The sequence below is a fragment of the Protomyctophum parallelum genome (genome assembly GCF_964188405.1).
Source record: "Protomyctophum parallelum genome assembly, chromosome: 13".
In the NCBI taxonomy this organism is placed as follows: Eukaryota; Metazoa; Chordata; class Actinopteri; order Myctophiformes; family Myctophidae; genus Protomyctophum; species Protomyctophum parallelum.
Window position 1 is genome coordinate 38,938,472 of NC_139708.1, and position 14,424 is coordinate 38,952,895.

Here is a 14,424-nt window from a genome sequence, read left to right on the forward strand (position 1 = left end):
TCTATGAAATAAAACCTACATTTAAATTTGATGAACTTCTAAAGACAAAACACTGTTTTTCTCTCTCCAAATATGTCTATTAAAACTGAAATACAACCGAGAAAAGAGGGGAAAGGAACACTGATTTGAGAACACACACACAGACGCGGACTGTAACAGAGATAGACTCTTAAGCCCTGTCGAGAAGAAACCACCCAACTCCAACATTTTCATTTTGAAAACAAAGCAACACTAGTATAGCACAATAGCACTGATTTATTCATGTTTCCTCCTGACAGCAATGATCTGTTAGGTAGTTTGTTGAGGCGGTGCATGGTTTGTGTCGAATTGCATTAAATGATGGTTGCATTCATGAATGGAAATGTCTGTCAAGTATTGCATGGCAGAAAATCCATTTAATAATAGAGCACCAGTCCTGACATCACTGTCAGTAGAGGGCGCCAGTTCACTGCAGGTTCATGTACTTTTTATTTGCATTGAAACCACTAGCATCCATGCACCTTTGAGTACACTGCACTATATGCACTGTTTGGCTGATATTATTGCCCTGTGTGCAGTGTTGTTTTCGTCGACTAATACTATGACGAACAGATGTTCGTCGACTACCTTTTTTCCCTGACAAAAACTACATAAAAACTAAATAGCCTATAAACAAAGCCATGATGACTAAAACAGTAAAACTATGACGAAATATGACGATTTTGTAAAAAAAAAAAAAAAAAAACTAGAATAAAATGTTAGGGTGGACACGAGATCTAGTGGACACGAGATCCAGTAGGCCTATAAGTAAAAGACACAAGTCATTTTACACTTGGTTAGTTGGTTGCATGCTGAAAATAGCCGATCTACAAACAAGCTCACAACGCACTGCGACGCACTGTGAGTGTAGAGGGTTCAGAAATAGCCTCTATTATAGTTTTGCACTAAAACATACACCCCCCATTTTTAAAGATTTATTAGAACTATTCTAACATTTATTGACACTTTTTCATGAGATGCCACATCTTATTAGACTTCCTAGTCAATAGATGGCGCTCTTGCGCTACTGTGAATCATAGAGGAACTGCCTATAGTCTCGGTCCCACGCATGCGCAGTTAGTAATAAACCGCTGCTGACCGAGCAAAGCAACACTAAAGTTCGTGTCCTGTTCCTCGTTTTTCACAGGTATAAGAATCATATCTAAACATTCCTAATGATGTTGAAACTACTGTGAACTGTCAGTGACATGTTTAGTAACGTTTTGAGTGTACTTGAAGTGAGTTTGGACCAGTAGTTTTATGGTTTTGATTGAGTTGAATAATGGCTGCTGCCAGGTAGTTTTACACTGTGTTACCAGACAGCACACGTTGTGCGCGTGCGTGCGTGCGTGCGTGTCTGAATAAAAACGTACGTGTTATTTGAATGTATTTGAGCTAATGATGATAAATGGAATCTGAGTGTTCTGATTACAGTGTTAAGTTTGTATGTTGAGAGTAAGAATACAGATTGGATAGGATGTCAAAAGGTTTATTATTGTGTACTTTATTTTTGGTTTATTGTATTTTGTATTTTTGAAGCTATTGTGAAGTATGTTATGTGTCTATTATTATTTTGATATTGAATGCACAATATGAAAGTTATACATATGCAGTTAGTAATAAACCGCTGCTGACCGAGCAAAGCAACACTAAAGTTCGTGTCCTGTTCCTCGTTTTTCACAGATCCACATGGCATTCAAGCCTGTGAATCGCTTGTACCGACCCAGACTCCCCTAGGTCTGAGGCCGGTAACATGAGCTTGTAGATAGCGCTATTTTCAGAAAGTGTAAAATCAGTCATTTTGATTCCATCAAGGCCTGACAAAATACATTTTACTAGTCAACCAAATCAACAGTAGATTTAGTTTAAGTACATACATGTATATAAACCGTGCATCTAAGTGACAATACAGTTAATCTGAATGGACAGCAAAACATATACAGTATTTTTAGCACGATCATATTCACATTTGTACTTTTACAGCAAGCACAGTGTAATTGAAAAAGGCACAGCGGCCACATCACATCTGATTATCCACGAGGCAAATCTGAATCAATCTTGTACAAGCTCTTAAAGAGAAAAGAATAGTAACATTTAACAATAATTGCATTATGTTTTAATCCTGTGCTCCTCCTGAAAGCTAAATAAACATAAAACATGAACAAAAATAAAGCTACCAAATGCGTCAACATCATCACTTCGATATTCGCCACAATACAAGCCAGGGATTGTGGGAAGTACCAGAACATTAGGCTATAATTAAGTATTGTGTACCATAGGCCTATTATAAATTCACAAAAATAATTTATGAAGACTGGGAGAAATGGATGAATGGCAAAAAGGCCCCACAGTGACACTCGCAGGAAGGTTTTGGTATGACAACACTTGAGTCGTAGGCTACACATTACAGTAGACAGTAGACTCTTGGTAAAATATTAATCAACTACAATTGAACGTTGGTCAGTCAAATGAGTACTTGAGTTAAAGTACTGCAGTACACGCTTTTAAAAATATTAAATTCATTATTTTTTTGTAGTAAAATGTACATGCTTTTTAAAATGTTAACTTATCACATTAAATACACACTAAATATTACACCCGTGTTGACCCTGCTGTGACATGTGAACATGGCTGCTGGGAAAGGGGTCTATTGTATCCTCAAGTCAAGGCTTTGCAAATTAATATTCATAATCATGCTTTTCAAAGAATAATTTATTGAACGTATTTAAAAGCAGGTGAAGTGTCTTTGCCAGTGGAGACACAGTCTGACCAGGTTTCTTATCACATGGATAAGATCTCTGACACCACGGCGTCCGTCATATCATCGAAAACGTGATCCTGTTAGATTTGCCAACGAGACAAGTCACACCCAATGAATTAACCACAAGCAAAACACACAATATCACAATAAAACGTATTTCATGATATTATTTTTTATTAGTAAAGCAGTACCTCTGGAAATAAGATTTTAGAATGCTGGGTTCAAACAATTCCATGTATAAATTCACAGAATCTCTGAGAATATCGGTCACATCTGATCATAGCATTATAATTAATGATGGGAGATTAATCTGCAAACACATCGGTATCGGATGATTTGAGTTGTTTCTAGATTAATCGGCAATGGTTCGATTAATCAATCAGACCGATTAATCAATCAGTCTGTCTTTACAGATAAACAAGCCCAAAGTAACAGTTTGAACAGATCTACAAGCTCACAATATTAAATATGGGAGGTATTTAAGTTAAATCTGACTTGCCTAAGCCTGCAGTGCAGATACCCTGTTACATGTATTTTTCAGAATGGACTATGACAGTTATATATGTTACCAGTGTTTCCCCTAGGGGAAAGTCTACTTTAACACTCTACTGATAAAGTAGACTTTTTCAGTAGACAAAGTCTACTGTTAAAGTATGCATTAATTTTGTGTTCCTCCAGTGCGTGTATTTTCTGTCTAAAGTGTTCTAGTGCCATGATAATGTTCCACTCAGTCCCTGACGATTTTAATAACTAGATGCTTTCTTCAAAATTAGATTGGTAGAGGTAAACTGGTAGAGGCTGCATCCTCGTTCCACTGCATTTGTGCTTGCTTATATTTATGGGAAAAAAATATTTCAGTTTAAAATAAGCGTAAAATTCAGTGTTCAGGGTAAAATAAAAATGATGGTCTCACAGCCATAATTTCAGACATTACTGATTCTGTCATTTAGCATCACATAAAAAAAGAGAGAGAATCTCTGTCATATGCTGAAAAATATATAATATTAAATCCTGCCCTCCGGAAAGAGGATGGATAAATAAATAAATAGTTAGAATAGAATTTGGACATTTGTTTTTATTACCATTAATCGAAAGACGTACAATGTACTCTGCACACTAAAGTCGTATGTTAATTTAACAAATTGTAACTCTTGTGCACTGTACAAGAAAATGGGCCACAAGGGTCCATTTGGTTACACCCACTCCTAGAGCCAGACCAACAAAAAGGGGAAAATAGACAACCAAACTAGGACATAATATTGGCCTAAATGGCATATAAATAATCAAGTCAATCATTAGCGCCAACGTTGTCAGTACAACAAAAAACTACAATATAAAAATAAATAGAAATAAAAATCAATTCAAATTAAATTCACTTTTGAAGAAGCCTAAACAAAAAACAAAACAAGCTAACAAGGATTAAACAAAGGATTGTACATTGTGCACCATTACTGTCAATAAGAGACAGCACCAGTATGAAAATAATAATAATAATGTCTTGCGCACAAGGCGTTTTTCCTACATTAATGCTCCCATCCTCCTTATCCATAAATGGAAGGCAAATCAATTCAAAAGTCAAACAGAGCAAGGGAGGAGAGGGAAATAAAGGGCGGATATTCTCTGTGGTCCTGTGGAGAATATCCGTAATGCCACGGTTCAGTTGAATGACCAAATCATAAGGCATAACAAGCCAGTTCATCAGTTCATAAACCAGTCGGTCATATCGATTAAATTAAGTTAATCGATAGGGTGAAACTCCCTGGCATCTGCTCTGCTGTCAGCCAACTTCCATGCAAGGTTATAATAGTTCATTTTGAATATCGTTTCCCCGAATTCATTTAGTTACAATTCGTTTTTAGTTAGTTTATAGGTTTAGTTCTTTATATTTCAAATCAATACATGCATAACATCCCTAAACCTTTTAAATTAATGAAGACTAATGCGTTATTCATAGTCTGGATTTCCGGTGGTGAGGTGACCACCGAACTACAACATGACGTCACGAGCCGCGGTGAAGAGCAAACCACCGCCACCGCTCCATTCCCTTCTCTGTTTTAACTCACCACCGCTCAATGTTATTTCAGCTCCGGTGGTCACCTCACCACCGGAGCGATGGTCACCTCACCACCGAAAATCCAGACTATGAATGAGCCTCAAGGGAATTGTGTCTATAATTTCAGTTTGTTGTTTCCAACAGGCCAAAGACATGTTTTGCACGTCCGTCCTTCCATCTGTGTTTAGTGTCACAGTGTGTACAGCTAATCTGTACAAATGTTCCAGAACGGTCTGTTATAGCGTGACCATGAGGCAGATTTTCACATCGCTACCTACAACTGTGTCGCAAATCTGCCGTGCAAAAGATTATTGCTCTCGAGTCTCTGCATATGGCCATGACCTGACCTGGTGACCTGGAGGAATACTTATAGTAGTTTTAGTTTGTTTTGCTTTGTAAACAGTTTCAGTTATTGTTTTTATTTTAAATCATTTTATTATTCTAGTTTTTCAGTAAACAAAAAACTATATATTGTTTAATTTGTTTTTAGTTTATTTCGCTTTTTTGTATGCATTCTCACGTTTCTTTTCAGATGACCCTCTTGAAAGCTTTTGTTACAAACTGTACAAACAAATGGTGTTTCTCCTGTATGAATCATGTGTTTTCAGAGATACTTTTTAATTAAAGCTTTTGTTACAAACTGTACAAACAAATGGTGTTTCAAAAGCCTGTATGAATTCCCATGTGTGATTTTAGACTATTTTGTATCCTAAAGCTTTTGTTACAAACTGTACATACAAAAGGCTTTTCTCCTGTATGAATCATCATGTGGGATTTTAGATTTGATTTTAGACCAAAGCTTTTGTTACAAACTGTACATACAAAGGGCTTTTCTCCTGTATGAATCCTCATGTGTATTTGCAGAACTTGATTTTGCCTAAAGCTTTTGTTACAAACTGTACATACAAATGGCTTTTCGCCTGTATGAATCCTCATGTGGGATTTTAGATTTGATTTTAACCTCAAGCTTTTGTTACAAACTGTACATACAAATGGCTTTTCGCCTGTATGAATCCTCATGTGGGATTTTAGATTTGCTTTTAGACTAAAGCTTTTGTTACAAACTGTACATACAAAGGGCTTTTCTCCTGTATGAGTCCTCATGTGTATTTGCAGAACTTGATTTCGCCTAAAGCTTTTGTTACAAACTGTACAAACAAAGGGCGTTTCGCCAGTATGAATCATCATGTGTGCGTTCAGACAATGTTTGTTTGTAAAGCCTTTGTTACAAACTGTACATACAAAGGGCTTTTCTCCGGTATGAATCCTCATGTGTGTTTGCAGATCTGGATTTCGCTTAAAGCTTTTGTTACAAACTGTACAAACAAAGGGCGTTTCACCAGTATGAATCATCATGTGTGCTTTCAGACAACGTTTGTGTGTAAAGCCTTTGTTACAAACTGTACATACAAAGGGCTTTTCTCCGGTATGAATCCTCATGTGTGTTTGCAGATCTGGATTCCGACTAAAGCTTTTGTTACAAACTGTACAAACAAAGGGTGTTTCGCCAGCATGAATCATCATGTGTGCGTTCAGACAATATTTGTGAGTAAAGCCTTTGTTACAAACTGTACATACAAAGGGCTTTTCTCCTGTATGAATCCTCATGTGTGATTTCAGGTAATCATTTTGTGTAAAGCTTTTGTTACAAACTGTACAAACAAATGGCTTTTCACCTGTATGAATAACCACGTGTTCTGCCAGAACACTCATGCCACCACAGACTATACCACACTCTGTACTACCTCTCATGTATGGCTTTTGTTTAAATGATTTCAGGTTCTGGGACAGGTTGCTATAAGACAATTTGTGTCCTTCCACAGGTTCTGTGTTGCATGATTTCAGTGTGTCCAAAACGGACTCATCATCCGTGGTTTCCCAGTCATCACTGTTATAAGTATAAGAACCGTGTAAACACAAGAGCTGCTCATCACTAGTTGGTTGTGATGTTCCACAGTCCTCTACATCAGCTTGTGTTTCCATGTGTTCAGTTGAGGTGCTGGCTAGAGGCTCTGTCTTACTGCTTTCATCGTCATCTTCACTTTTCACTGCTAGTAATGTCAACGATAATCCTGCAGCGTCCTCTGGTTTTAGAAGTACTTCTGACTCAATCTGTGGAGTTTCTATTTTCACCTGGACCAGTATGGAGCTTTTCTCCTCAGGTTCATCTTTAATCTGTGGAGGTTCTATTTTCACCTGGACCAGTCTGGAGCTATTCTCCTCAGGTTCATCTTTAATCTGTGGAGTTTCTATTTTCACCTGGATCAGACTGGAGTTGCTCTCCTCCTGTTCTTCTTTAATCTGTGGAGGTTCCATTTTCACCTGGACCAGTATGGAGCTATTCTCCTCAGGTTCATGTTTAATCTGTGGAGGTTCTATTTTCACCTGGATCAGACTGGAGTTGCTCTCCTCCTGTTCTTCTTTAATCTGTGCAGGTTCTAGTTTCACCAGACTACTTCTGCTGCTGCTGCTCTCCTGGCGATCAGGGGAAGACTCCTCTTTACACACACCAGGAAGGATTTGGAGATCTAGAACATGGAGAGAAATGGTAAATTGTGCATTTATATGGCGCATTTATCTATAGCGCTTTACATTCATACACTGATGGCGGAGGGAAACACACAAGGCACCAACCTGCACATCGGGAGCAATTAGGGGTTCGAAGAGGCTTGCTCAAAGACACTTAAGGCTCATTCATAGTCTGGATTTTCGGTGGCGAGGTGACCACCGGAGCTGAAATAACTTTGAGCGGTGGTGAGTAAAAACAGAGAGAAGGGCTGGGGCGGTGGTGGTGGTTTGCTCTTCACCGCGGCTCAGTGACGTCATGTTGTAGTTCGGTGGTCACCTCACCACTGAATATCCAGACTATGAAAAACGCTTAACTCTGGGGGAGCCCAGGATCGAACTGGGAACCCCAAGGTTCCCATCCGGCTGCTCTAACGGCCACTCTAAGACCTGAGCCAATCCCACCCCAAGAGAGAGAGAACATAACTTCAGCAAAATGTGCTTTATACAAAATATCAAGCACGTTCAATTACATTATGTAGGAAGCAGGACGCAATATAAAGACAGATGTTCTCTAATTGTAGTCTTAAAGGAGCATTCAGTGATTTGGGTGATTTTGAAAACCCCCCGGTCCGCCCCGATAACAAGATGTGCACATGCATGCACTACAGTGGTGGACACGCGGCAGGCCAACAGCACATACACAAAAGCCTGCCCCCATGATTGGCGGAAGGCCCCTCTCTATCCTTATTGGATGAAGGCTGGGTCACCTAGCCGAAAACGAAACCTACGGTTCTTTAACCCCCAGGGGTTAACTGGGGTCAGGGAGGAACTCCTTATATGGTCAGCACACTCTATAGAGCGTCGCAGTCCCTCCCCCTTTCAGAACGACGAGTGGCCCAGGAAATGAATCGCAATGCATTTTTCCCATAGGCTTTTCTTAAAGTATTTATTTAAAGACGGTTACGCCGCGGACAAAGCCAACTCGGATCGTGACAAATCATGACAATGAACACAATGTTTTGGGCCGATCAAATAATTTATAAGAAGAAAAACAAAACAAATAGTGTTGTCTCCTGCCTATAGTAGGGAGGATTATCACAACAAAACAAAAACAATAAGTGATATTTGTCAACAGAGTTAATTGGAATTTGTTTCAGTGCTCTAAAAACAGACAAACATCACATATTCATACGGTAGAAAAAGATACAAAAGTACAGACCAATTGATAAGAAAGAAAAAACGTTACAATGCATGTTGAATAAATAACAATTCATTGCAGACTACCGGTAGTTCATCGTTTTTACAAACCAGCATCACGCTGTAAAGTGCAAGTGAAGAGGGTCAGAGTTTAGGTGGCGAACAGACTCGGGATAAGTGCTATTTTTTAAGCGTGAGGTATTGCACTTTAGAGACCAAAGTCTCTTACCTCTTGCAGGGGTACAAAGAGAGAGCTGGCAGGGTGGGAGGGGTTAGCAATCACCCTCTGCATCCTAAGCTTGGTGCGTGTGGTGTAGATGGAGGAGACAGTTGGAAGGTCGTGGCCGATGATTTTCTACGCAGTGCGTACCACCCTTTCCAGCTAACCGCTTATTTGTTGATTGTTTTTCATAATGACCAGATGCGATGCAGTGTTTTGTCCTAAACAGGCTTCTGTAGAAAGGCGAACGAGCCCGCCTCTACCACTGATTGTTGGATGTAATATCATCTTGCAGTAAGAATTTACTGTAAGAATGAATTAATTTATTTATTTAAACTCGTTTCATAAAGAACATCTAGCTCATGGTGGCGCTGTAACACGCTGATTTAAAAAACAATTGTGGTGGAGGTTCTTCCTTGGCGCACTGGGAGTGTGCGTGCAAAGTTTCCCAGTGGTCGGCAGTGTGGTGCTTGTAAGCATGTGGTGCAAAATGGAGAGAGAGAGAGACTCACTGCCTGTATCAGTGTGGTTGTTGTCCTCCCAGGTGAAGGTGGGAGGAGCCATTGCATGGTCTGTCCTCCAGAGGGCAGCAGAGCTCAGGTCTGGACTCAGGGCTGCTGAGTCGTGCTGAGTCAACATGCTGTGACTTGATAGATGCTCATCACTGGTAGACATCTGCTTTGCACACACACACACACACACACACACACACACACACACACACACACACACACACACACACACACACACACACACACACACACACACACACACACACACACACACACACACACACACACACACACACACACACACACACACACACACACACACACACACACACACACACACACACACACACACACACACACACACACGAGAGATTGTATACTATACGTATTAGGTATGGTTGAAAACCAAAATAAATTGATAATCTCAATTATTTTGGTTTTCAACCATACGTATCAAATATTTTAGTCTGTGCAAACAGACCACTACGGGGCGCTCCCAACACATTTGCACAGCTTTTTGAAATCCTATACCCATACCTAATAAATTCAGAAACTAGACACCCCCCCGTCAAGTCAAAACCCGCTCGGAGCCATGGATGAATTCGGACATACTGACTGCAATGAAAGCGAGAGACAAAAAATGCTCTGAACTTCTTAAATGCAAGTCCAAGCTAGCCAAGCGCTTCGACAGTGATCTCCAAAACCAACTGGGCATCCTAAAAACCCAACGTAACAAGCTAAGAAACAGTGTAACTGCCATGACCAAATCAGCCAAAAGAAACTTTATCAATGATAAAGCCGAGGAAAACAAAAACAATCCTCGGGAGCTCTGGTAAACAACCAACTAGGCTGTGGTCAGAAACTAAAAACCAGGTTTACAAACAAACATCAAATTGAACGACACCCTCATCACTGACAAGTTTGATGTAGCCAACTACTTAAACATCTTCTTTACAAACATTGCAACAATGCTGGTTAACAAACTGCCCTCCCACTCTGGGTGTTTTGGTGTAGAGCACATCAAAGCCTTCTACAAAATCATGTTTGTAAAGATGATTATAAAATGGCAATGGTAACAACTGAGGAGGTACTTAAAAAACGGAGTGCCCTCCAACCCCACTGGCCATGACAATATTCCCTCCAAATTTCTCAGAGACTCAGCCATTTCCATAGATCCAATCATCACCCACATAGTAAACCTCTCCATCAAACAGGGACAGGTCCCCCAAGATTTTAAACTGGCCAAAGTAACCCCCCCTGCACAAGAAATGGAGTAAATTAGAACCCGGCAACTATCGCCCTATTTCTATTCTAAGCTCCATCTCGAAAGTGATGGAAAAGTTGTCTATGAACAGGTTGAAAAGTAGGCCTATCTTGCCACTAATACATTTATGTACGAGTTCCAATCTGGTTTCAGAACATCCCACTCCATTGACACATGCCTCCTCTATTTGAGCGACCACATCAAACACGAGGTGGATGCTGGAAAATACTGTGGCATGGTCATGCTGGACCTCCAAAAGGCTTTTGACACCGTGAACCACTCCATACTGGTTAACAAGCTAAAAGCTATTGGTTTTGATAGCACATCAGTGAGCTGGATGCAATCCTACCTGGAGGGGAGAGAACAGATGGTGGAGGTGAACGGAACACTGTCTCCCCCCTCCTCCCAGTGAGCTGTGGCGCTCCACAAGGAAGCATACTAGGGCCTTTACTGTTCCTATTATATGTAAACGACATGACATCAGCTTGTGACTGCAACTTGTTCTGTTTCGCAGATGACTCAACACTGCTGGTCTCGGACAGGAACAAACTGCAGGTTGAAAAGACCCTCAGCGCTGAACTCGGTAGAATCTGGCTCGCTGATAACAAACTATCCTTACACCAAAAACTGAATCCATTCTCTTTGGATCAAATAGTAATCTCAGCAAGGCAGATGGCTTCTTGGGTGGGTGACAATATTATCACACGAAAATATGAAATTAGGTTCCATCCTGGAGGCTAATCTTTACGGTGATAAAATGGCCACCAACGTAATCAAAAAAGTAAATCAAAAATCAAGATTCCTTTACAGGATCTGGACTGGTCAGCAAAAACACCTTGAAGACCTTCGTACAAGGTTTCTTTGACTATGCATGCACCTCTTGGTACCACAGCACCTCAAAGGCCCTTAAAACAAGGCTCCAGACCACCCAAAACAAACTGGTCAGGCTCCTACTTGGCCTCACACCCAGAACCCACCTCACCCCTGCCCACTTTGACAGGCTGGAATGGCTTAGGGTCGACAACAGAGTACAGCATCTTGCAATGGGTCTGGTCCACAAGATTCGATACATCACCAAGATACACATGTACCTGTCTAAATACTTCACTAAGATACCCATGTATGTACCTGTCTAAATACTTCACTAAGATACCCATGTACCTGTCTAAATACTTCACTAAGATACCCATGTACCTGTCTAAATACTTCACTAAGATACCCATGTACCTGTCTAAATACTTCCTTAAAGGTATATTCAGTGATTTCACTCAAAAAACCTTAGGTTTAGTTTTTGGCTGTGGGACCCAGCCTTTCGTCCAATCAGGATAGAGAGTCAAAAACGAAACCTAAGGTTTTTTGACCCCCAGGGGTTAACTGGGGACAGGGAGGAACTCCTTATATGGGCAGCACACTATAGTAGGGAGGATTATCACAACAAAACAAAAAAATAAGTGATATTTGAATTAAGTGAAATCACTGAATATACCTTTAATGTTAACAAAGTCCACACCCACAACATCAGAGGGAGGGATTATTTTCACTCCTATGCCACCAAAATGTGGAACGCCCTACCATTAAGACATGTGAATCCCTTGACTCCTTCAAAACCGCTCTCAAAGGGCACCTACGGATGGCTGCAATTTGAAACTGGCCCCCGTAAAATCTGAATCCCCCCCACCGCCCCTCCTTTTTCCCCTCACTGTATATGTTTATTTCCCTTGTTACCTCCTTTATGAAGAATTCCTGTTCTGTTCTTTGACTATATAGAAGTGTCCATTTGTAGTCTCTAAATGTTTTGTTGAATTGAACATGGTGGACCCTCTTGTAAACAAGTGTAATGCTTAATTGGGTCGTCCACTCACAGTTAACAGTCTTTGTATTGAGTTTGTGCTTAAAATGTACTGTAATTCTGCAAACTGTTAATAAATATTTCAATGAATCAATCCCCATATATGGGACTCCCTCCGCGGTTTTGCAGAACCTCCATTATCTTGTAAATCTATGCATCGCAAAGGCAGATAAAGGCAGGCAGCGCGAGGCTACAATTTATCACCCCCAATTCACTGTGAACTCCCTCCCTCATACATATATATATATATATATATACATATACATATACATATATATATATATATATATATATACACACACACACATACACATACATATATATACACATATATATATACATATATACACACACACACACACACACATACAAAATCAAAGTTTTGTACCTTACTTAATGTTTGTCCCTGCATGATACTGCCTGCAGTGCCAACAGTCAGTGCAGTGCAGGTATTGTAGCAGGTAGCCTAGCCCCGCTCGGAACCCTACGTACGTAATGTTTCTGACATTTGGATGACTTTACATCTGACTTTACATCTGCTCTGCAGATCAGAGGCAGGAACGTAAGGACGCGCAGCCAGCGGGGCTACAGGTAGCCTTGGTCCAGTACTAGAGCTAGTTAGCAGGTTAGCAGACCCTGGTCCAGTGCTGGTTTCGTTAGCGGGGTCATACCTATGTTCCCTCAGCTCTATGTTCCCTCAGCCCAGAGGTGCGCTGCGGGTCGGGAGAGGGTTGCGGTTAGGTTTAGGTGTCTGCCCCGGGGGTGCGCTGCGGGTCGGGAGAGGGTTGCGGTTAGGTTTAGGTGTCTGCCCCGGGGGAGGTTAGGGTTAGGGTGAGGGAGGAGGTAGGTTGTCGTAGGCTGAGGGAACATAGAGCTGAGGGAACATAGGTACGGTCCCTAGTTAGCAGGTAGCCCTGGTCCAGTGCTAGTTAGAAGGTAGCCCTGGTCCAGTGCTAGTTAGCAGGTTAGCAGACCCTGGTCCAGACAGTGCTGGTTTAGTTAGCAGGTAGCCCTGGTCCAGTGCTAGAGCTAGTTAGCAGGTTAGCAGACCCTGGTCCAGTGCTAGTTAGCAGGTAGCCCTGGTCCAGTGCTAGGTAGCAGGCTAAAGCAGGGTAACTCTGATCAGTCCACTCACTGTTTTCATCCCACGTATCCAGAAGAACGAACTGTGGACTAGCGGTCCTCTTTTGTCTCTCCAAGTTGAAAACAGCACACCATGAACACAGAATTAAGATTGTGTTGTTGTTGTTGTTGCAAGGTTCGCAGGCCGGCTCTATACTCTAGACTGTAAACTATAGCGTTAGATTTATTTAAACGTGATACAGTACGTGGTACAGTATCACCAATGATATTTTCGAGGCGTGTCAGATAGGACATTTAAGGCACACAGAGGACAGCAGGGCACTGCAGTGCAAACGTAAATATGATGAACACAGAATCTCACTGCTCCGCCCCTCTCTCGTCCGGACTGAAACATACCATTACGCTGCGAGGGTTCCCCCCTCCTTTATAGCTCTATGGGGTTCACGCAGAATGTCATGGTAAATAATGGTATAATAATTTATAATGGTAATAAATACAGAATAAATAATGGACCACGATATGACAATGGTTGAAAACCACTGCTCTAGTCTAGAGTCTACACATCCCCCTCACCTTTTCCCCTCACTGTACATGCGTTTCTTTTCCCTTTTTACCGCCTTTATGATGAATTCCTGTTCTGTTCTTTGTCTATATAGAAGTGTCTATTTGTACGTCTCTAAATGTTTTGATGAATTGAACATGGTGGACCCTCTTGTAAACAAGTGTAATGCTTAATTGGGTCGTCCACACAGTTAAGTCTTTGTATTGAGTTTGTGTTTGAAATGTACTGTATTCTGCAAACTGTTAATAAATATTTCAATCAAACCATCCATGTCATTATTGAATATAATCAGCTTAGCCGATCATTAACCTCGCCTCACCAGCTGCAGGCTTTCCACCACCTCGGAGGAAAGAGGCTGGTCTGTTTCATTTCAGTATATGATCCGCTTGGGAGCGGA

General features: G+C 40.9%; 1 protein-coding gene across 1 annotated transcript; it reads right to left on the reverse strand.

Moving 5' to 3' along the window:
- Positions 1-5,547: 5,547 nt before the first annotated feature.
- On the reverse strand, positions 5,548-9,404 carry LOC310869270 (uncharacterized protein). The gene is made up of 3 exons (XM_083779918.1): positions 9,270-9,404; positions 6,575-7,360; positions 5,548-6,540 (listed from the first exon to the last, which is right to left on the reverse strand). The coding sequence occupies exons 1-3, from the start codon at positions 9,394-9,396 to the stop codon at positions 6,449-6,451; spliced, it is 1,005 nt and encodes a 334-aa protein (XP_083636044.1). The 5' UTR covers positions 9,397-9,404; the 3' UTR covers positions 5,548-6,448.
- Positions 9,405-14,424: the final 5,020 nt, after the last annotated feature.